The 25,596-nt window shown below is 31.2% G+C and overlaps 1 protein-coding gene across 3 annotated transcripts; it reads left to right on the top strand.

Moving 5' to 3' along the window:
* The first annotated feature begins 404 nt into the window (after positions 1-404).
* Positions 405-12,478, top strand: Pak (serine/threonine-protein kinase PAK 3-like protein). Of its 3 annotated transcripts, none has more exons than XM_088193913.1 (12): positions 405-508; positions 590-705; positions 1,500-1,663; positions 6,017-6,191; positions 6,263-6,384; positions 6,454-6,728; positions 6,800-6,919; positions 9,118-9,295; positions 9,373-9,574; positions 9,633-9,748; positions 9,826-10,044; positions 12,011-12,478. In XM_088193913.1, the coding sequence occupies exons 2-12, from the start codon at positions 594-596 to the stop codon at positions 12,092-12,094; spliced, it is 1,767 nt and encodes a 588-aa protein (XP_088050039.1). In that variant the 5' UTR covers positions 405-508; positions 590-593; the 3' UTR covers positions 12,095-12,478. The 3 variants fall into 3 exon arrangements, with proteins under 3 accessions (XP_088050039.1, XP_088050037.1, XP_088050038.1); XM_088193911.1 differs by having other exon boundaries at positions 9,118-9,307; XM_088193912.1 differs by having other exon boundaries at positions 405-705; positions 9,118-9,307.
* Positions 12,479-25,596: the final 13,118 nt, after the last annotated feature.

Here is a 25,596-nt window from a genome sequence, read left to right as displayed (position 1 = left end):
CCCGGGGAAATCCTTAAAATTGCTCCCCCCCCCCCCATACATTTTTTGCATTTTTAAAATAATAAATTGGTTATGTTTAAGCTTTTGTTATTCGTAGATTTACATAAATTTTAGTTTATTCACCATATTTTTTGAATGAGTTTTAATTAACATTTAATTAATATAATAGCTTGGCTTGATTTTTGATTGAATTGAATTGAAAAGTGGGCATAGCCGCAATGTCGTGCGCTACGACCGCGTCCAAATTTATAACTAGTATGGGCTTACTGCCAAGAACGCTAGGCGCTAGGCGCTAGGCGCGACTCGCGTGCGTATCGCCGTCTCTGTCTTTCGCGCGAGTGCGAGCGAGACGCCGACGAGCACTCGCCGGGGTGGGGCGCTGTCAGCCGCGCGCAATGGCGGTTAGTCAGCGCGGAGACGGAGCTGCGGCGCGTGCGATCCTCGGTCGGTCGCCGCCCGCGCGCGTCTGATCCGCCGCCCCCGCGCCCCGCTCAGCATGCGGCCGCAGGTGACTCGAGCGTCAAATTGGCCGTCGAGGATCTGAGCCGACGCCATCTTTTCGCTCTGACACCGCGTTCTCGATTTTCAGAGGGATGTCTAGCGACGAAGAGAAGCCTCCCGCGCCCCCTGTTCGCCTCACGAGCAACAGGGGGGGGGACAGAGTGGACTCGGCGCCTCCGGTAGACCTGAAACCGCTGCCCAAAGGTGACAATGTAGCAAATAATGTTTTTCGACAACTTACTTTCGTTTCGTTTGTGTGCCAATTGCCAATTGCCAATTACTTAACCCTAGATTACGATACTGACAATTACGTTAATAACCTTTTGGGACAAAAATGTTAATATAAATATACAATACCCAAATATTTATAAATGGTAAATAAAAGACATTACTTAACCTTTGGATAGTCGCTAACAATTTTCATCGTGTTGACTACCACTTTCTTCTCATTTTTGTCTGGTGATTTTGATTGCATCAGTGGCCCTCATTCCAAATTTTCATTAAATTTATCAACTAAGTATATTCCTCTTCATCAGGATACATTTTGTACCAAATAAGCGGCTGTATAATCTAATAAACCAACTTTCAGGTCATATTAAAAATAATATCAATTTAAAGACTATCGGCTATCTAGCGTTCTTATTAACACTTTATAAAATAATATTACGACTGGAAGCATATCTAAACTGAATTTCGACCAATAGGAGAGCGCAATAAACAATTATCCACATCAAAAGCAACCCCCACCCTCCTGCAAATGTACTTTTGTAGAATTGCAATTGTTGAGCTCCTGTCATTGCCTACTTGTAATCCGGTGATACATTTTATGCATCATTTTTTGCATCACACAAACAAGGGGATATTTATAATTACTGTTTGATGCTTTGAATTAATGACTTTGTCATATATTGTTAAAATTCGGATCGGATAAAAAACAACTGAAGCTTGTGAAACCTTAAACATTTATTATCGTATACTTAAACTAACTTTAATTTCAGAGCCCGACGACGGCAGCGACAGAAAGAAAAAGACGTTGAAAGCGAAGATGAAGGGTTCCAAGATGACGTCCTCGCACAACGACAACAAACCGAACATCAGCTACCCGACCAACTTCGAGCACACCATACACGTGGGCTTCGACGCCGTGACCGGAGAATTCACAGTACGTTACTTCTGTCTCTCTCAAATTATTTAGCCGCGCTTATTCCGATAAAGTAAAGCTTCTACAATGCACCATGTTTGTGATCGCGACAGTCCTACGTTGAAATTAAACGCCAAAACGTGCATGCGGCAGAGTAACGTTATGATTTTATTTTCTTAGTTTATAACATATATATATAAATATATATTACAGGCGAGTCGCTAGTGTAGTTCGATTGGACTCGTCGCTTCGATTTGGGCAATCGATATGCGTACAATAGTCTGAATGCGAAGAGGATGTCGAGTTGGGTGTGCTTGCATGCGTATATGGCTTGTCTCCGTATATGGCGTCGGCTTTTGCTTTTTTCCGATTTGAATCGAAGGAGTCACTATGTGACTAGGTTTAGAATGAAGTTTAATCTGTTCGCGAGAATCGATCGTCGCATTTTAAGCACCGTAGCGGACGATTGTGTGCAAATAACGATAAGGCATAAATGCCCAAGGCTGGTTTTCTTTTTATCGGAAATGTTTCACCAAATGTGTGATTGCAAGCAAATCTTGAATACATAATAACGCATTGATTTTTTCGATAAATTATCACAAAACCTAGTGATAGAATAAAAATGTGATATGCAATATGATGAATCACTCAACTCATTCTATTTTTGATATTAAATGAAATACTTCAATATTATATTTTTATTAAAAAGCATAAGTAATCTTAAAAGTATACGTAATTAAACAATAATATTGTACTTTTGAGCTATAAACTCAGATATATTCTTAATTTCTATTTATGGTATTTTAGGTATCAATTGATTTTTGAAAAGTTCTTTAACACTGCCTGAGTAATATATTTCGCAGGATACTTATCAATTTCCTGTAAACGTAATCAAGCTTGATTTTCAAAATATTAACAATAGCTACACTTGACACTGTAACATATGATAAAAATAGATTTGACAAAAAACAAATGTTGTAAAGATATACTAATGATTACAAATCAGTGTATGATTTTACAAGTAAATCAAATTTGAATCTTTGTGCAAAAAATGCTATCGAGGGTAATCAAATGAAATATTGCATATAACATGTCATGAAAAAATGATGAAATATGTAGACTATATATTTTTTCAACAAATAATTATGGCAAAGAGTCTGGATAAATTCGGTATAAATTTGTTTTGATGATGATGAACTATGAAAAGAAGCAATAGAAAGAAATACTTGTTCTATAAATTGATTATTATGGTGTTTTACTTTGTTTTAATCTCTTAACTGAGCGGTTTATTATTACATTGTTTAAAATAGTTGATTGTGAACGGGCAGTTAAATTTAAATACATTAAAATTTAATTTACCCGTTATAAAATAAACAGAAAGCAGAGCGTATGACTATAAAATTTGTCACACACTGGCTCTTGTGATGATATAATATACAGTATGACAAAATTTGTACCTCCCGTTCGAAAACATGTGAACCTTTAGAAGTCCAAAGGCATGTATGTGTCATGCTCAAAATGCTTATATCATTACAGTCCAAAGGCACCTATGTCATGCCCAATATATTTTCTATTTTTTGTAGCCATTTTAAATGACTTGATAAAATTTCCATTCTTTTTTTCCATTAGTTACTCTGAGATACTTCTATCAATATATTACAGTAAAAAGATTTAGTGATTTTGAACCATTTTACCTAGAATTGTTAAATTACTAAAATTCTTCATAAAATATATTGAAAACAATTTTTTTACCAGCCGCTTAAAGCCTAGGCGTGTAAATTGTTATCCATGGCTCTCAATCTTTTTTTACATTTACGTACATATTTTCTTTAAATATATTAAATTACTGCTTTTAATTCAATTCAAAATTTTGAAAGCATTAAATTCCGAATCATCAAGTTGATGTTGACGAATCAATTGTCATCTATTTATTATTTTGTGCCCTGTTATAGGTCTCTATAATGTTTTATTTTAATCAAGACTAGCCTTTCAGTTGTATGATAGGTTTTTGCGATACATTGTGGATCAGCGTACGCCACGGCTTCCAATTTTTTACACATGCATTCGCGCTTGCTAGTGCCAAGACACAAGAAGAAAGTCGTATACGTTGCACGAAAATACGATTGTGTGTTGTTTTTGTTTTTACCTGCACTGCAATAACAGTTATTATCGGGAAAATACAACATATCTATATAAGGATTAATAAGATATATAAGGATTTTTTAATTATTCGAACATTTGATGTATTTCATTAATTATGAAAAATAATACCAATTTAATAGCCACCTCTGGACCATTTGTAGTAGCCGATGTAATTTTCGGGCGGTATCTCGGCTATAACTTGGTGAATGTTAGGTTTTAGATGTTCCAACGGTGCTAAATCGCATGATATTGGTGGCCAGTTTCCCCCCCCCCCTCTTGAATTTGGCCAGAAAAATGCATGTCATTTAATGAAATCGATATATTATAAAAACAACCACTGTCTAGCCAACTTTTGCACTCCCCCCCCTTCCCCTTCGAAAAAGCTAAAATGACATCTCTAATTCTAAACCAGAAATTCTCACGTTATCCCTAAAAAAAATTATCCTGAAAATATTTTTTTAAATATTTCATTTCAGTGTATACATTTTCACCAGTAGATATATATTTTTACTAGTGAAAATATAATTTATCTGGCGGGTGCTAGTAAAATTATGAGTTTTCTTCATACGTAGTAATATATACATGAACATTATTATCATTATTTATTTACATGTTACAGTGAATGTGTATTTTTCAATGAAGTCGAAATACATTTTCACCAGTAGATATATATTTTTACTGGTGAAAATATATTTTAACTGATGGGAGCTAGTAAGATTCAATAAGAAAAAACTTGTCTGGTAAAGATTAAAATTCAATGATGACTTTTTGCATCTCGTCTGCTATGTATGAAATATAATTACGACGCCTTTAGACTTCATGTCAGGTTAAGAGAATAAATAAAAGGTAGTTAAATATAAAGTTCACCTGAATAGAAAAACCTATAAAATATTTGAGTAATTTGGTCGTATAGATCTTTCAGCGACTTAGAATATATAAAATTGTCAGAAATTAATACGATTTTACTCATTTATAAATCAGTGTTTGAGTGAATGCAATATTAAGTTACTTGAGTAGTTATATTATTTGTAGTTGATTATTTTATATTTTAAAATCTGTTAAACAGCTCAAAAATTGTTTAAAAATGTTACGGTCACATAAGGCACTCAATTTTTATATATTTATTTATTAAAGCCTATTTCCAGGATATCCCGAAGGTTTGATTTATGTGTATTTTATGTTACGAAACAAATATGGTGCATACGTTACAATAGTGTATTAGAAATAATTTAATATAAACACTATTGAAGTGTGTGAAAAGATAATAATTTTGCAATTTATGTGTACTCAACGTAGAACATTGAACAAATATTTGAGCTTCTTGTGTGTGTTTCTTTTTTGTTTCAAGCTGCCTATCACAGTAAGTAATGCTTCATTGGTAACGTTATATAGCAATTTTTTACAAAGCGTCATAACTAAGACTGGATGCGTTCGATGTTTTGGGAATGTTACTAATGCTTTATTGTGTTCGTAATAATTACATCTGCAATGTGGTATTGGATGTTATCTTATGATGTCTGGTAAATTCGTGCACTAGTTTAGTTTATGATGATATTTTTAACAAGTGTATTCTTTGAAATTTTGTCATTCGTTAAAAAATATACATGTTTATATCAATATGGCACGAAATTATTAGACAGTTTAACGTATACAATGGATGGTTTTTATTGATCAATTAATTCACTATGTTCCATTGTATATTATTCCATGTTAGATTTGATTTAATTCATGCTTAATTAGTCTAGTGTCTAGTTTATATTTATACTCACTCATCTCTCTACCTCATCTTTATGTTTTTCAGCAAACTAATATGCATTAGATATTCTGATTCTTGTGCCTTTTTGGTATCACTGAATTTTTATATCAAAATATTCAATCTGTTGATTTTTATTTCTATTAAAACTGAAGAAATGATATTCTTAATTTTGTATTTAAATGTTAATAAATACTTCAATAGACTTCTTTACGACTTGAATAGCTTCTAAGAATTTTAACGTTTGATATCATTAAAAAATTCTAGTTTTTTTTAAAGCACCATATTTTCTCCTGCATCATGAGACAGAATTCTTTGTATGTATAATAATGAAACATTAGTTGTATCACATGAATGAAATTGTTTTTAACAAAATATAAAACCATGCTTCATTACATGTTTGTATCATTAGCTTTTTTCAAGTTGCCTTTAACGAGTACTTACAATATAGCTGATTATGAATCGTTGATAATTTTCAGGGAATGCCAGATGCTTGGTTACGACTATTGCAAACCTCGAACATCAGCAAACAAGAGCAGAAGAGCAATCCACAGGCTGTGCTAGACGTTTTAAAATGGTACGACGCCAGCAACAACCAACCGCCTCTGTCAAAGTACATGACTCATGCCCACGTCCACCATACTACACATTCGGGTATGTTTATTATAGAAATACAATCCATATAATATCAAGATTTTATTTTATTTTTAATCAAATTATTACAGGCTCTTCATTGTCGCGTGTATCTTCAAGTAGCCCGTCGAGCAGTACTCCGACGGACTCGGAACAACATCCGGAGCCTCCTCCTCCTCCGCCGCCGTCAAGACCCGATCGCACTAAAAGCATCGTAAGTATCACGCCTTTACATATCAATGCATATACAATTTATTATTAATACATTGATTATTTCAAATAGTACACTAAACCTATTGAAGAAGAACCGATTCCGCATAGCGGTGGGCAGAGCCCTCGTCATGCCCCTGTTGTCCCTCCACCGCCTTGTGCCTCACCAGGACCTCAGGTGACAAATAGCATCAGTATGTCGCCGCCGCCCTGCCTGCAGCAGCAGGTGTTGGATAAGAATAAGAATGCCGTAGTCGGAAACGTACAACCGGCTGCGCCGTCGCCACTGCCTTCACCCGTCCCGACCAATGGTGCCCCCACGACTACGACTACACACCAAGATTCTAGGTCAGTATCGTTGATACGAATAAGCAAATTGAGATATGAATAAATTAACTGATATTTAATATGATATGTAGAGCCGCCGCTCAGCGAAAGAAAAAGATGACCGATGAAGAGATCTTAGAAAAATTAAGGACTATTGTGAGCGTGGGCGATCCCAATAGGAAATATACCAAGATGGAGAAAATCGGACAAGGGTATGTTTTAAAAATATGATAATATTTAATATTCGTCTCAACGGTGTATTAAATTTTTATTTTGGTTTGGTATGTTTTACCTTTGTTCTTTATCTTATCGAGTAAAATGTAAAGTGCTGTAACTGGCAACATCTTTTCATTTAATAAAATGATTTCTTCAATTATTTGATAAAATAATGATAATGTTAAAATTATCCTTAACGTAATATCCAAATTTGGATGTGACAGTTTTGGTTGTATTCATGCATAATTCTTAATAACTCATTAGAATTAATGTCGTTAGTATATTTGGAGGCAAAATCATAAACTGCTTCATTTAAATTTTCTGCATTTATCGATATCATTTTTCTCCTAGAAAAAATCGAAATGTGATGAAATTTCTTACAGTTTTACATATCTTCATTTAGGTTGTGTTATTAAAATATCTATCACTGCTTCATTTCTACTGTAATTCTGTAGGCAATTCCATTCTGAAGCCATCTTCTCACTTTTAGAAAAACTGTTTTCTTATATAGTGTCTCTCTTTTGCTGCAAGGAATAAGATAATCTTCGTATTAAACGTGAAGCTTTAATTATAGCCATCGTTTTTGACTGCATAGCGTTTTTATTCTATTAACTTCTTGCAATATTAAATTTCTTACAGATAGTGTACACAAAAATTTAAAATTTAATTGTTTCAATAGGCTTTTAAATGTCTTTTTTCCATAAATATTTTTAATTTTAGTGCCTCACTCGCTTAACCCTGTTAAACAGCATCAGAGAAAAGATGCATTTTTAGGGGGCGTAGCCCTAGGGGTGGTTGACCTCGCGGCCAATGAGACTTGTGTGAATCTAGATGGATTGTTTTATTAAGTGATATTTACATGTGACAAATGGACGTGACTAGGGATTCCAATCCCGGGCCAAAATTTTGATCCCGGGATTTCGGTATTGCAATTAGTCGATCCCGGGACCAGTCCCGGGATAATTTTCATGCTATTTTATCGATAAAAATAATTTAAAATGAGTAATACAATATATTTTTACTTCTGTTTTTTATAACGTACAATGTATAAAGTACGTATAATTTTAGTCTTGGACTTAAAATAGAAAATAATATAATAAAAATAAAAAAGGGAAGGTCTTATATATTTATTTGAAAAGAAAAAAATGAACTTTTGACAATGTATGCACATAGGTATGTACATTCATACACAATTAATTGAAAACATTATTTTGAATAAAACTCACGAAGTAACATCAAGTCATCAAGTGTTTTATCATTAAGCCTTGATCTGATTTTGGTTCCTAAGCAGCCTGCTGCTGAAAAAGCACGTTCAGACTCACAGCCTCAAAGATTCACAGATGACACATGCAGCTCGCGCAAGTTTGTACACGAAATATAACGATGTTGTCAATAATAATTCGATTGTGCTTGATAAATCAACCAATCCGAAAAATTCGGGATTATGTTTTATAATCCCGGGACTCATCGGGTATTGAAAATCGTTCGGGATCCCGGGATTCGGGATCCCGGGATTGGAATCCCTAGACGTGACGTTTCTCGCGATGAAGGTGAAGGTGGCGCATGTGGTGATGCCAGTAGATGATTCTCAGGGTTCTTGTGGCTGCATGCGGCGAGTGTCAGGTGTGATCTTCAGGTCTATCGGTGAGGGCGCGTAGCTGGTTCCTCCGGATGGCTGCTGGTAGATCGACTGTGTCGCTGGCTCTCTGCTGTCTCCGGCCATCTCTTGTCTGGTGCCTCAGCCGTCTCGTATAGTGCCTCCGGTCGTCTGCCTTCTGCCCTCTCCTCATCGGAGCCCAGGCCCATATCCTTTAGTGGTTGTACGCTTGCTAGCCAATCGCTGCAGTCGCTTCTTGGAACTCTAGAAATCGGATTTTGCATTTTCGAAAGCAAGTTTTTTGCTTGTCCAGACTTTCGAATTATTCGGAAAGGGTTTGCGATGTGGTGATTAATTGCGTCCGTACCGTTTTGTCACAAAAGGGATTCTCTTAACGACTCGTGTTGTGTGGTCAAAAGAAATCCCTCTTGTGCCATGATATTTGTCTCATTGTTAATGAATGAACGTTTTTGGTCACGGTCATCAACAATGAGACAATTATTACAATTTGTGTGGTCGCCACACATTATTGTCGTATACCCTTTTGGTTTTAGAATCTCGTACTAAACAATAATTATAAATTATTATTTATTACAGGGCATCGGGTACTGTTTACACCGCTATAGAGACCTCCACGGGCGTGGAGGTAGCCATTAAGCAAATGAATCTAAGTCAGCAGCCAAAGAAGGAGCTCATCATCAACGAGATCCTCGTCATGCGGGAGAACAAGCATAACAACGTCGTCAACTACCTCGACAGCTACCTCGTCTCGGAGGTACGCACGTTTGTTAGTGCTCGTAAATCCGTTCCCATTCCGCTCTATCGCTTGCTAACTGTTGTTTCAACTTACAGGAATTATGGGTGGTGATGGAGTATCTGGCCGGCGGCTCTTTGACAGACGTCGTGACAGAGACTTGCATGGACGAGGGTCAGATTGCGGCCGTGTGCAGGGAAGTGCTGCAAGCTCTGCGATTCCTGCATGCGAATCACGTGATACATCGTGATATAAAAAGCGACAATATTTTGCTCGGCTTAGACGGCAGCGTTAAATTAAGTGAGTGGACTTGACTTTTCAATCTGACGATATTTATTGATTTTGTGTCCTATTATAGCTGATTTCGGCTTCTGCGCTCAAATATCGCCCGAGCAGTCCAAGAGAACCACAATGGTCGGCACTCCGTATTGGATGGCGCCGGAGGTCGTCACTAGGAAGCAGTATGGACCCAAGGTTTTTATTTTTATATGTAATATTATAAATATATATACTTTTTTTAATGATTTTTGATTAATTTTTTTTGTTTATAGGTTGACGTTTGGTCTTTGGGAATCATGGCGATAGAAATGATAGAAGGAGAGCCTCCGTATCTAAACGAGAATCCCTTGCGCGCTTTATATTTAATAGCAACAAATGGCAAGCCGGAAGTGAGAGAGCGGGATCGCCTCAGTCCGGTGTTTAGAGATTTTCTGGATAGGTGTTTGGAAGTAGACGTAGACGCGAGAGCTCAAGCTCACGAATTACTTAAGGTAAGGCAATTTTATTGAGTTCTTAATATCATAATGCCTCTTTTCTGTTTCATATTCTTAAACTCTTTGCACTCCAAAGATTTTTTCTAAAGTTTTTCAGTGAATCTGTTAATAATTATGTTTCAAGTACAAGGGAAATAAATATGTTTTGCTATATATAATATATTAAAGGGGGTTTAAATTATGATAATTCTTTAATGTATATATCAAACATTTATTTGACAAATTTTGTGTAATATTTTTTAAAACAATCCCTTGAAAGAAAGATGTATATATTTTTACAAGTTTTGCAATAATACATTGTTTATTTTCTGGTTTTTATCTGTTTAAATATATATTCGAAATAAAATACCCAGAATATTTAAATAAAAAATATTTTACCGAGAAATGGCTTCCAGTTTCAGAACAAAAATAATTCCCATATTTCTGATTACCTTAAAGAAATGTCATTTCTTAGGATATTTTTAATTGTTCTAAAGTTTTATCTAAAACATACATATAAACGTCATCATCTTCACTACATTCATATTAATTTTTGATAATTTGAGAAATACTTCTGGACTTTAAATTTAAAATAGCCACTAATTTTAATATGTAATTAACTAAGTATAGTCCAAATAATAATGAATTACTGCAGAAATACAAAAAAAGTTCACGGCAATACTTCGCGATACTGACTATTGTATCAATTACAGATCTTGAATGAATGGTTATTTGGCCGTAGAATGAGAAATCAGTATCTTTTTAACCGTTACCTAATAATATTTCCAATAAAAAATATCAAAATAGATTTAAATTATTTAAAAAAAAACAAATTGAAAAAAAATGTCGGGCACCACCTTGACATAGGAGTTGCTGGTAATAAAAATCAATGTTGAGTTTACCTTGACATAGGAGTTCGAAGAGTTAACCCTTTGACTGTGGCCGGTATTTTTGCACGCCATTTCGTATTTTGTTAATATGTTTTGGACACCTATTTATGTTATAAATTCTTTAAATATTATAGTTCGATAAATTAAAATGATTTTCAGTCCTAAATTATATAAAATATCCATATTACTAGGGTCGAAAATTCATGGCACCTTTAGGTGCCACATGCATACTGCCAATATGTAAAAAAATTGGATTTCCTTATGTGTATTTTTTATTACATTACAGAAACATTTTTATCACAAAGAAACTATAAAAAATTATATTTAATTGTACGCTGATTACAACTTTATATTTTTTTTACAATAAGGTCTTGTTTTTTATATATTAAAAAAATTAACAAATTAAATTTTTTTAATAATATTTATCTTTGTGGTAAAAAGTGAAATATGGTTGTAGTGTAATTATATATTGCTATTTTTTCTCTACGAGAGACATCGAATTTTTTGAACGCATCTAATCGCAGCCTAAAAAGTTCCAAACCTTCCAAGATTCTTGGAAATTGTTCATATATACTCAACCTAAACCTGAGAATAAATATATCATATCAACAATTACTAGTTTCTACCGACATGTCAGTTACACAATTTACATTCACGACTATCAGATCCCCAAGGGTAAACCACATTATTACAATAATGAATTTCTTCTATAATTTTCGACAAAAAAATTTTATTAAAACTTTTTTTAATATGCTGCAAAATGTAAAAATTGAGGGCGGTACAGTAATATTTTGTAATTTTAAGATTTCACTGAAAACAAGTAATTATTAGAAATGTGTTAATATTTGTATTACCTTATCTTTCATCTTTAGGTTACTTAAATTCAAGTTTCACCGATACTACATTTAATTATAAATAATTAAATATTGCAAGGTTCTAATTTAAGTGTGTGTAGTATGCATATCTAATAAAAATTGGAAGGTTTGGAAGGCTTTAAACCATTTTAATGGGTTTTATTTGTGTTTGAAAGTTATAAAAATTAGCACAGTATTTCTTTATCATATCTTTCTATAATATTTAAATTTTATTTTCAGCATCCTTTCTTGAAGCTGGCCAGGCCGCTCGCTAGCTTAACCCCCCTCATAATTGCTGCCAAGGAAGCCGCAAAAGGACACTAGCGAAGTACTCCGGTGATCATATCGGAACGCGTCCATAAAAGATCCTGACATACAATCGACCTCGTTGATCGTGAATGAGATTTACGAATTTTATTAGGGTTTTTATCATTTTTGTGAATCGTTTATTTATTCGTGAATGAGATTATGTTATATGTAATTCAGACAAAACGGTCGTTTGAGAGGGGGTTTATTTTTTACTAAACTTAGTCATTAATTTAGACGATAGTTTTACGACTGCTCTCGGGAGTGTGATTTGCCGCTGCCGGTGTCCAACTTGGCGATTCGTGTTCGATGAGGGTCTTTGCCGTGCAAAGACTTGTGCGTTAAAAAATTGTAATTTGCGAAGTGACTTTATACGACGATGAAAATATATATGTATGTGTATATTGATTTTTTATTATTAGATCCGCATAGACGACGAAAGAAAGATCATTGACTTGTGATATATATTGTATTCCAGTGCAGTGGGCTTTACGTTGTATAGTTATCAGTGCTAATATTTTTTTTAAGTATTGTGTTTGCTGCTGTATTATTTTTTTTTAAAGCATAGTGCGCTATCAATGGTTGTATTTTTATCATTTACGCATTATTTTATATCATCAAGTCATTTTTTATTATTCAATCGCAATACTAATTAAGGTGCCATTGATTATTATTTTTCGAATGATTAACTCGAGAAGCTGCAGCTGTATTCCTATTGTTATCGATGTATTAGTCATTTTATTGTGCAAATATGGGTTATTGAAATTTTTGTGATCTAAATGAAAATTGTATTTGATGGTGCATTCCTATTTTATTTGATTTTTGGGTTCCATTATATTACAATATCATGTGAGACAGGTGCTAATGTAATTATTATATTATTAATATACACCATAATAATGTGTAAATATTTTAATTGATTGATTTTTACAAAATTTATTTTATATTTTAATTTTGACAGTTTTATGTATGTCCTACATAATGTACTAATATAAATAGAATGCACGTATATATCTTACATGACAATATACGAGTTAAGAGGCGGATATATATTCGAGGAAGACGGTTGTTTGATATTGTAATATATTCTAAACATTGTATCTAATATAATTATAAAATAATTATAACGCAGAAGATAATAGCTTATCATTTTACGTGTCATAATCATTTTTTTTTATTAATTATCATCATTGCATTTTATTCATATTATATATTAAATAGATTCGCTTAATTTTATATTATATAATTTAGATAAAATATATAAAAAATGCAAATTTTATTTTGTAAATCGAAAATTAATTTTTTATCATTTAAAAATGAACAAATTTCCGACTATAGTATTAAGTTTTTTTTTTTAATATATTTGTGCATTTTATTTCAATATTTTTTTTGTAACAACGATTGTAATTAATTTTTATGCCTAATTTATGTATTGAATGAAGAAGTAACAAAATATTTTTAAGGTTTTATTTTTATTCACATCAGTTTTCCGCTTAGCTTTTTATTATTATTGTTTGCGATACGAAAGACGAAACGTTAGGATAGTGCTACGTGTTACGATGTATTGTATAATTCAAGGTGTAAGGTCCGGCTGAAGGTTTAGTCGAAACGACTGCATATCTCATATAGAACGGATTTTCTAAAAAAGGTTCAAATCGAGACCAAATAGGAGTTTAGAGTGTGTACATTGAAGAGAAAGCGATGGGAGACTGTCATAAATGTAGATGTTGTAATTTACGCCGATTTGGAAAGCTTTCATCGATTGAATTTTATTATGTGAGTTCAAAGTGCAAATTGTTTACTAAAACGCTTTTCGCTTACTACTTATTATTTAACCGATGTGGTCAATTAAGCCGTTAATTAAAAAAAGTAACTCCTGACTTCCAGATAATCAATGCCAAAATAAATATATAATTCAATAAAACGCATACATAAAGCGGCAGATTTTGGACAATTTTTTTTAATTGAGACTTCACGTGATTAATAATGTATAGAAACATGTATAATTATATATAAAAGTATATATATTGTTGTGAGGTTTTTTCTTTAATTTTTTTACATATATTTTCCAATTGTGGAACAATGGATAGTATAAATGTATAAAGTAATTAGAGTTGTTTTATGTAATACCTATAGCATTTCTATTTTTTAATGAGACAAAGTAATAAGTGGCCTAAAAGAATGTAGTATTTTACATTAGATTAATGAAATACAAAAAAATGAGATAAAAATAAAAGACCTTTGTATTTAGGTTCAACACTCAAACAGAAGATTGTAGTATATGATTATTTTGTACCGGCGTAATGGTTTGAAAATACAATAATAGCGAACGATTGTGTTGCGTTTTCTTGAACACACCGTACTTTATAATTATCCTAATTTATGGTAAGTACGTGTATCAGAATTGTTAAATGAAATTTAATTGAAAATTAGGACAGAAAACATTTGATTTAAAAATATGATTTTAAAAGAAGAACTGCAAGAAAAAGATTACAGTTGTACGTTTGCCGTAGTGATAAATTGAAGGAATTCTTTTGCAATGGAACAAGATGGATGATAAATATTTACCGAACGCAAACTCAGGTAATAAGATTTCATTTTTCAATTTTTTCAGAAATACCTAGAATAAAATTGCATGTTTAAAATATACAGGTTGTTCCAAAATGACACGTGTCTAGTTTAAACTACAGCTTTATTTATATCCAAGTCGTCTAAAATGATCGAGGCGATTTGATGTGACTGCTTGGCTGGACCAAATCTAACGATCGAAGTGGAAGCGGCTGCTTTTCTCTGGACTAAATAGGTGACGTTTGTGTTATTTCGGTGTAGTATCCATTAAGTGCCAATTCCGTGTAGGACTATCGTGTATTTTAAGATGTAAGCAAAATGGAAGTAATTGTTTATCCCATTGTTACGGCTTATATACAATTAGGAGAAATGAGAGTAAATTAATGACCCTCCCTTCTAACTCTTTGAACAATCCTTGGCTGGAATCAGTTTTTATCTGGTAATACATTATTAGAATAATATAGCGGTAATAACGAGTATGTTGCATAAATTCAGCAACAATGGAATTTAGCAGTTTGAACAAAAAATGCTTTTTTTGGCTGTTTAAGTAATATATATTTGTTGTAAAACTTACGTTAGCCCAATGCGTTACAACAGATTAAAAACAAGTAACGATTTAGATAAACAGGTTAGATACCAGACTCAAATCATTACATTTTACAATTAATAGATGTCACTATGCACGATCTAGCTTGATTTTATTTTAAATTATTCATCCGTGAAATAAGGAAAATATAGGAAAACCTAATCAATCGAAATTATAATTGTAATAATATTAGAATAGGAAAGTGAACAGCGGATGAGACACCACCGCCGTTGTCTATCCGTCGAAGTCCACCAAAAGAATGTGTCTCCATTGTGTCAGGGTTACCAGAGTACCGCCAAGTTTTGGCAATAATAAAATAAATAGGCTTCCACAAGGTGTTGCCTATACTCTATTTGCGTTAACACAGTCAGTTCAAGAGCTATCCATTCAATCATTATCCATAATTGAGAAAGAGATGACAAGTTTGGGTTTACGCCCCTATTATTAGCTCTAAAGCACACGATATGGATATACGTTCGATATACTTATCATTAATCCTGTTTATATTTTGAACAAATCTTTTTAGCCGTCCTTTCAAGTTGTCCACATTGAGTTTGTTGCCTCGATGTTGACGTAGTGTTGGAACCTTGCTTCATGTTTAGCAGCAAAACGTTTTATAGTACTGGTTCATGATGTATGATTCTATTGCGAACATCCTACGGAGCATATATATCTACCAGTGAAAATGTATTCCACTGAAATGAAATATTTAAAATAATGTTTTTGGGATAGATTCGAGACTGTCTTTTTTATATTTTATTTAAGGGATAACCCGAGAATTTCTGGTTTAAAATCAGGGACGTCATTTCAGCATTTTCCAGAGGGGTGGGGGCAAAAATTATTTATTTTTAAATATTAAAAATAATTAATAACCTTTGTAGATATTTTAAATTAAATATTAATAAAAAATGCATTTTTTATTATTTTTCTTTTAGAGAAAATACATATAAAGGAAAATAATACAACTTATTTGATATTTCTTTAATTTTATAATAATACAATTGTATATTTACAGCGACTGCCTATAGGTGTCACTAGTAGCATTCGAATTGAAATTTTGGCGCTTGATCGCCCGTCGATGTCTATTGATTTTCACGAAACTACACAAATATCAATTTAAAATCGTAAAATCTATTTGTTTCAATAAATTATAAATACAGTAGATTATTAAAAAATAAATAATGAATTAATAAACCGCTACTTTGTCGAAGAAATAAATCGATAAAATAATAATTTTGAGGCCAAATCTTTGCCAGTTTTCGCGAGCTTTTCTGTCGTTTTTCCTGAAGCTTTTCCTTCACAGATTCCGTATGAAAGTGTTAACGGAAAATGTCTGCATGAGCCAGCCCGCCGCCGAACAGTTTACCGTTGGCGAGTCGTTGACCTCAACCAGTCGGTACATGGAATTTGGAAGCCTGCGACGATCATCTTCGACAGCCAACACTTCCCGTTGCGTCGAAGCCTCCGAAGGTGCATGCATGAGCGAGAGAAATATTTTCTGAGAGCAAAGACCAAAGGTAAGGAAGCGAATAGATCCATCGAAATGGGTTTGGATTTATGTACCAAAAATAAATTGTTTATTTTTATTTACAATTATTATTTAAAGCCAGATGGTAGTTATGGATTACTTGCGATTCGTTGCAGGGCACCATGAAATTTTACCTGCTGTAATCAAAATTTTTTGACACTCAATGGGTAACGCCTGTATGGGTACAGTTATGTACATACACTCGTACAAATGTGCACGTATGCTTTGGAAACATACTATGTGTGTAATACATCAATTTGATAATGTAATGTACAAATAGTTTATTTAAAAACATAACGTAGTAACAATATAACATGCGAATTAATTTTTAATTAAATATATTTATGCTTATTATAAAAAATCCAACATCATTTTTATAAGCATTAGATGAAAATTGTTTTACGTAACAGTATTTTTTTGTATATTTTTCATTATGGTAAACTATCTTTGTTTGAAATTGAAATGTCTGTGAAAAAACTCGATCCTAATAAATGCTTAGTCATTCGCTCATCTATTATAATAAAAAAAGTTTTGTATTAAAATTTGCATTAAAATTTACAGTAATATAAACTAACCGCATTTTTGTGTTTAGACGATTTACTTTTTGCAATATTTTTTTAATGCGTTATTTTCACTGCTACGCAATTTACCATTATTTACTGTAATGCAATACTAGAACATTTGTAAAATTAGTACTGCTATATATAATTCTATGACGTATTTTTTATTAATATTAAAAAACATTAAGTTTTTCAAACATGTTTAGAGTATAATTTGATTTTTTTACCTAAGTCTTTGTCCATTCGTATTGGACATCTGTTTTTTACCAGCAACTCCTATGGCATTTTCTCAAGTTATTTAAAATCACATCTTAAAATTAATAATAATATTACAAATAAAATAAATAAATAAAACGTAATTTAAATATTTCATTGATAATATAAATATCTCTATACAATACGTATTATATATTTTTATAATCTAATTATATTATTTATAATCTAACAAGATTCTAATTATAAATTTAAAATGTATTTTTCTTCAAATTTTATCGATTGCTTTAGGAACTTCTAGTTAATGGCAGCAGAGTTTTACTAACCGTTTATTCTTACAGGATTAAATAATGCTAAGATAATATATTATATTATGTAAAGGCTTCCTATATACCGATTAAGATATGTACAAAATATTGATAAAAATATATACAATTACTAGGTAATAGTAATTGTATATATTTTTTACCATCGACCCCTAATCGACCTCTAACAATGGCATATCGACCGCTTTGTGGACTTCAAGAATAATATGTGCAATTGGAGTTTTACTGACCGTTTATTTAAAAAAAAACTTGTTCAAAGTAACTGCAATTTCTCATTTTAATGACAACTTACTGACAGTTAAAGGTAATAATCAGTGGCAGATTGTGTACTTTAAAGTATCTCGTAATATATTTTTGAAACTTATTTTAAGTAAAAAGGACACGCTGGTAAATGTCTTCTAAACGGTATTAAATAATGATTAAAAAATAACCTGAAAAAGCATTTCATAATAAATAAAGATGTACATAGATTTAACACTAAAATAATTAGGTATAAGAAAATGAGTACGGCCAGGGGAGTATTGTACGGAGGTGTGAATTTGTAAATTAATATTTCTAGAATAATCCGCAAACATAAAAATGTTGCGGGTTTCCTCTATGGAATAAAGAAACACTTTCATAATTATTTTTTATATTATATTTATGTTTATATTATGCTTCATATGTTTGTTTTGAATATATTTGCTTAGTGCATAAACAATTGAATATAATAGTTAAATAATATCTTGTAAGGTTTATCGCAAACGTCGTTTCGTGTATCTTTAAGTGCTCTTAAAAGTGATTCCGAGATTTTTAGTGCAAGTTTCTCTGTGCAAAATGTTCCCATCAAGATCGTAGTACTAAACTGATGGAGAACGGTATTGTGAAAATGACACAGTAAATCATCTTCCGATACTGAAGGGCGGATGGTTGACGGAAGCTCATCTCAATATAGAATTTAAATCACTCTGTAGATAGAAGGAGTCCGCAACAGATTGAATTAATTTAAACAATTTTTAATCATCTGCATACAAAAGAAAATTTGAATTTATAACCGCCGTATGTATGTCATTAATAAATAAAGTGTACAGAAGAGGACCCAGATTGGACCCTTGAGGAGCCCTCGAAGGCGTGAAATACTCTTTCGAGAATCGGTCTATGATCATCTGAGCAACCGAGGTTAGACAATTTTTTTTAATAATAACTTATGACAAGCCCTGTCTAAGGACTTTAAAAAATCTCTATTTACGATGTATACATTTCAAATTTGATATTCTTTTTAAAATATCTTTGCTTTAGAGTAGTTGTTCCATGTCACTAATTTTATTTATATACTTTTCAATGAAACCTTCTACGAAATTTGGGAAGGAAGGAAGGTGGAGGCATTTGCCTCTCCTTGAATTTGGCTGGAAAAATGCATGTCACTTAATAAAATACTGTGAATCTTAATGAAATCGAAATAATAAAAAAACGAACACTTACTGGCTAAATTTTGCCACCCCCTCCCTCCTGGAAAAATCTGTAATGACGTCCCTGATTCTAAACCAGAAATTCTCGTGTTATCCCTTCAAAAAAATCCTAAGAATCTATCCTGAAAATATTTTTTAAAATATGTCATTTCAGTGAAATCATATTTAAATACATTTTCACATGTAGATACATATTTTTACTAGTGAAAAAATAATTTATCTGGCAGGTGTTAGTAAAATTATATGATTTTATCTTTTCTATACACAGTAATTTACATTTAAATATTTATCATTACTTATTTACATGCGATGTATAAATATTACAGTGAATGCGTATTTTTCAGTGAAGTTATATTTTCACTGGTAAGTCCAAATACATTTTCAACAGTAGATATATATTTATATTAGCGAAAATATAATTTAATAAATAGGCTCTAGTGAAATTATCTATGAAATTAAATTTGACAGTTGCGAAACATATATTTTCTGTTCTAACCCAAACCTAACCTAGACAAAATATGCTAACTCATCTCTCAAGCGAAAATAAACGGAAAAAGTACAAACTCGCATATTGCTCTATAGTCTTGTCTGCAATTCGATATTACACTATATTTTAAAAATATGATAGCTACCCTTACTAACATTACAACGGACTTCTAATATGAGAGCATTGGTCAAAGTATATTCAAACCGAATTTTGGTCAATAGGAGGGCGCAAAAACAATTATCACTTCTCAGAAGGCAAAAATTCACGTCAAAAGCAATAAAATCGCGTCGGAGCCGTCGCAGTGGGAACGCTCGGTAACGAGCGTTCCCACTGCGATGGCGACGACACGATTTTATTGCTTTTGGCGTGGATTTTTGACTTCTGAGAAGTGATAATTGTTTTTTGCGCTCTCCTATTGGGCAAAATTCGGTTTAATTGTGCTTATTGTAAGTCATAATATTGTTTTAAAAAGTCCTTATATAAACGCTGAATAACCGAGCGTTTCCACTGCAACGGCACGATTTTATTGCTTTTGACGTAATTTTTTTATAATTGTATTTTGCGGTCTCATATTAGCCAAAATTCAGTTTAGATATGCTTGATTATTGTAAGTAATATTGCTATTTTTTTTTTAATATTTAACGGCACGATTTTATTGCTTTTGACGTGGATTCTAAGCAGGGATTATGCATTTCATTTTTATGAAATTAATTCATACACATTTGTTAATTAGTATACATCTAGACATGAGTTAATTTTACGTATTTTTGGGGTTATTTATTTATTATTATTTTTACATGTATTTATAGTAAATTATAGAAAAAAGGGCTTCTCAACGTTTAATTGCTTTGATTTATTTTACAACTTTTTTGTATTAGTCTGTTTTTAATCATTTATTTTTGTAGTTTTAATAAGCATTTTTATATTGTTAAATTTAGTTCATTTTTTTACATATTTTTTATATATTATATGGATTTTGTGGATTTTTTGTTATGTTATATCAATTCAGAGGCTCTCAATATTTTTTTATAAAATAATATAAAATATTTTTTTATAATGATTTATTTCGTATTCTTTAATTTAATGCTATTATTTTATATAAAAAATCATTATCATTAGAAAAAAATATATTTGTATAATTCGTAATTAAAGTTATAAATAGACAACATATAAATACATTTAGAAAGCTATAAAAAAATATATAATAAAAATAAGAAGCAAAGTAAAAAAATATGAATTTAAATTTAGTATTTGTAGTCGATTTTTTCTCGTAACATTTTTGGTTACCATTATTAGTTCATATTTTGGTAGAATAGTAATAGGTAAAATTTTAGTTCATGTGAGTATCGAAAGGCAAATTTAACAAAAAAATTTATAGCACTATTTTGAATAACCTGAAGTGATTTTTATTTTGTAAATCACCAAACGAATATAATGAATATGTGCATAATTAATATTTAATCTAATTTTAAACCAAATATATTTTGAAACCTGTATAAAATTTTATCAATAGAATATTTTTTTTTATTATAATCAATATTGTTATCAAAAATTTTTTCGTATATATAAGTAGACCTATGTATTTTATATTATATCATTTTTTGTAATTTGAGAATTATTTACAGTAATTGTGATAGCAAAATTATCATTTATCATATTTTAATTTTCTTAATCTCATCCAATGATTAATATGGATCAAATTACTCTGCATATTTCTTTGCATATTTTAGAGTTATATATTAGCACTGTATCATCAGCATACAGTTGAGTATTTTCTGTAAATTTGCATATGGTTAAATCATTTATGTATAGATTAAATAATAAAGGTCGCAAAATAGTACCATATGGAATTCCATACTACCATTTATTACAACTTCTTGTCTATTATTTAAATAGATTTTTAATAAATTTGGCTTTGGTCCTTACTATTCCAATATGTTTTAATTTCTCTAATAATATGTTATGGACTACTGTGTTAAAAGCTTTTTTTAAGTCTATAAATAATTCTGAAGTTTTATTTTTATCGTTTTGTTGCATTTCATTGATTAAATCTTATGCTGCATATTTTGTATTGGATTTGTTTTTTAATCCGTATTGTCAAAATATAATGTTTTTTTTATTTATTATTTCTTCGATTATATATGTAAATATATTACTATCTGGGGTACCTTGAAACAGTGAAAGATCGACCACCGTACATGTACGGCCATATCGCTTAAAGGGTGAAGTCGAAATAATTAAAAAATGTAAAAGCTGAAAGCGTCCTTGTACGAAACTAGGCTAAATTTAGAAATTTATTTAATCAAATCATCTTAAATCGCTTAACGCCTTCATCTACGAATCGCACTGCGTTACAAAATAAAATAAAACAATCGCAAACACACTCACATTGCGGTTTGTACCGTAAACAGAGTTGGTTACGCGCCGCGCGTGTACATACGCAAACGGTCACTCGGCTCGCGAGAGATCCCGCTACGGCCTTTGAATATTATTAATCGAACGGTTCTTGATAATTTCATCTTAAAATTTTTATAACCGTTAACCCGCAAGACTCGAGACTCGAGACTCGCGGCTCGTTCGTGAATAACGCGTTTCGTACGAGAGCCGCGACCCCGGAACAGTTATCTTGACTCAGTGCTCAACCGTTCTCCAACGGGAACGGTCCTGTCGCGACAACGAACCAAGCGACAACAAAAATAAATAATAATAATAATAAATAAAAAAAGAATAACCACAAACGAGCACCCAAGGATCGGTCTAACAAGTCATGGAACTGTACATCCTATTGTACTTTGCCTATACAGATTTAAACTAAGTGCAAAACTGGATAGTAAACAACTGTGATTGCCCATTTTTGTTTTATATTAAAAATCGTGTAAATATCTACATATATATTTGTGTACAAATTTTGCAATTTATAAACGTAATTTATTGTGTAATATTAACTAAAAATAATTTAATATAAAATAAGAGGTGCTGCTGTATAATTTACAATCGTGATACTCGTGGATATTGTACAAATTGTGGATTTAATTTATTATAAATGTAAGTAATTTTATTGTTTTATTTATAACTAAAGTTCATCTGTTAAATTTATAACATAAACTAATCAAACTTACGTATTATTATTGTTAATTTATACGCAAAACCGACAAAAAATATTTATTACATATTTCTTGTCTAAGAATCAATAGTAATGAATTTAAGAGATTAGTACTCAAAATTTATTCCTTAAATAATAGGCACTGATAAATTCGTAATGTAAATTATAAAGACACGTGTGCAACTAATAAGTTTTGGTTATATACCTTTATAATATTTAAAATATTTTTAATTATTGCTATATGTTCTTTAAATCATGTTATAAATAACAGGTTTTAAAAATTGCTCATGTATTTTTTTGGTATTATATACGAGAATTTCTTATATTATGCAAAGAACATATAACACCATATAAATCATGCTGCTAAAATTGGTTAAAATCGATTGGATAGTTTTTGTGATACATAAACTTCATACGTTGTGTTTACACTAAAATACAATCAACGAAGTTAAAAAATGTATAATATTTACTTACATTAATAAAAAATACACAATTGGAATGTAAAATATAAAAATATGTTTACTTTCCGGTACCTACCCCTAATGAAAGGGATGAACTTTGAGAACTTGTATGTTGACCTATATATTCAACCCTGCCTTGACCTCGCTCAAATTTCATACAAAATGTATACTTTTGTAACACTAATATTATTTAACAATTTAAAAATTCAATATTTATATGCATATTATTTTAATTAAAATATCTCACTTGTAGAAGGTTCAATATTACATATTTTTATTTTCATTAAGGGTCAAACGCAGCGGTCGTCAGCCTTTGACCCGCGCGCCATACTTTTTCTGCCGACTCATACTTTTTAGCTTAAAATATTTTTTCAAAGGCATTTGCATCTTCTTTGTGCGATTCTATTAAATTATTACTCAACATGACGTCACTGATGCTTTATTAAAAAGCTTTTTAGCGATCTACTTCACTCTCACTTTCTAAACTCGATCGATATTGTTTTAGTGAAATTTTAAGCGCGACAGAAATAATCCATTAAGCCTTTTCCCTGTGACGCTACAGCAGATAAATATTACAACAATATACGCAGATATATAAATAAATTGCCACAGTGTAGTTAGAGAGTTATTCTTTAAGTGTGTATGTAAGACCCATAAACTAGCTAAAACCATATCTGCAACATTTAAAATTTAATTGTTAACTCACTGTGCTTTAATCTAAAAATATTGTAGATATAAGCTTATTTAAAAAAGAAAGCTTCGTAGTTTTATTTTTATTATTTATTCATAAACTGCGCAAAAATGATGTCGTTTTTATTTAAAAAAAGCATAAAACGCGTGAGAATAATACTGTTGTATTATATAAAATCAGACACTATATTACAATCCAATAATAGATCAGGTATCAATGTGCAATAACATATTTTTGATTAGATGTATTAAAGAAGCATAAAATAAGTCCAATATTAAAATATTTATTGTTATCTAAACAAGCTTTCTACTTGAATGTTTTTATATATTAATATATAAAAAAGGATATACACAAATATATGTTATATTATTATATATAATATAATAAGAAAGCCTAAATATTTTTCTGTATCTACATTGTTCTTTTCGAATTGAATATTTTATTATTTTATCTACATTAAATGCTTTAAAATTGCTTCGCAATTTTACTAAAACAACCGTCACATTAATAATGGTATATTTAACTAGTGTTAAATATAGATATCACCCGTATACTGTACAAGTACCAAAATTTTCACTATTTGTAGCAAAAATAAAGTTTTCAACCGATCCAAAGCTGAAAAATATACCGCTCCGATCGCAAGCAATCTATTTACTGCAATAAACGTGTTTCACGCATTTTAACCCTTATCGGTCGCTACTTTATCTCGCAGCGAAATGAAATATTTAATTTGATAGAAGAGCGTAAATTTATTCATCGTATACAGAGCCGGCCTAGTTTTTTCCTAGTTTTTTCCTTATACAATTGACATCGGGACTCACTTTCACTCAGTTTTGGATCAGTTTGGAATCTATTATATATGCTTTATCGACGAATCGATTTTCGGCTTACAATGGAATCTGCTTTGAGGCTGTCCTTTTTTGGATCTGTATTGTCATCGATTGAGGTCAGTTTTAACTTTAGTCACATTAGCAAGGGTCTTTATCATTTTTTTAAGACAACGTAACTTCAGTTATTATTTTGCGGCCAATTCAATACTGCACAAAAATATTTTTAAATGCATTTTTATGATTGATTAAGTCATTTGCATGTACTTCTGATCTTTAGGATGCATTGTATTAAATATCAGTCATCGCGGAAATAATTTTCGATTACGAGATATATTATTTGAAATAAATATGGAAAGTTGCGCACAGTTTAAGCAACATATATGCTATGGAAAAAATATGATGGTAGTAATTACAGTGTATAGGATTTAAAAAACTTTTTTTATTATTTATTAGTAAATTTACAGATATATTTGAAAGTTTTTTTACATTTTAATCTTCAATTTTGGTTTCAATTGAATACTTAATATTTTCTAGTGTAATCTTACTATTGTTTATGGTAGATTAGGATCTATAATACGTATTAATATCATTTAACGGTAATTTTATATTTCAATTTTATTTTTTTATAAATTTTATAAAATTAAAATTATTTATATAGTATTTTTTATTATTAAATTTAATCAAGCATTTTTTTTTGGTTAATATGTGCATTATTTCTA

The sequence above is a fragment of the Plectrocnemia conspersa genome, unplaced genomic scaffold (assembly GCF_051122295.1).
Source record: "Plectrocnemia conspersa isolate PC_06_02 unplaced genomic scaffold, ASM5112229v1 ptg000010l, whole genome shotgun sequence".
NCBI lineage: Eukaryota > Metazoa > Arthropoda > Insecta > Trichoptera > Polycentropodidae > Plectrocnemia > Plectrocnemia conspersa.
This window is presented reverse-complemented; position numbering and strand designations above follow the sequence as displayed.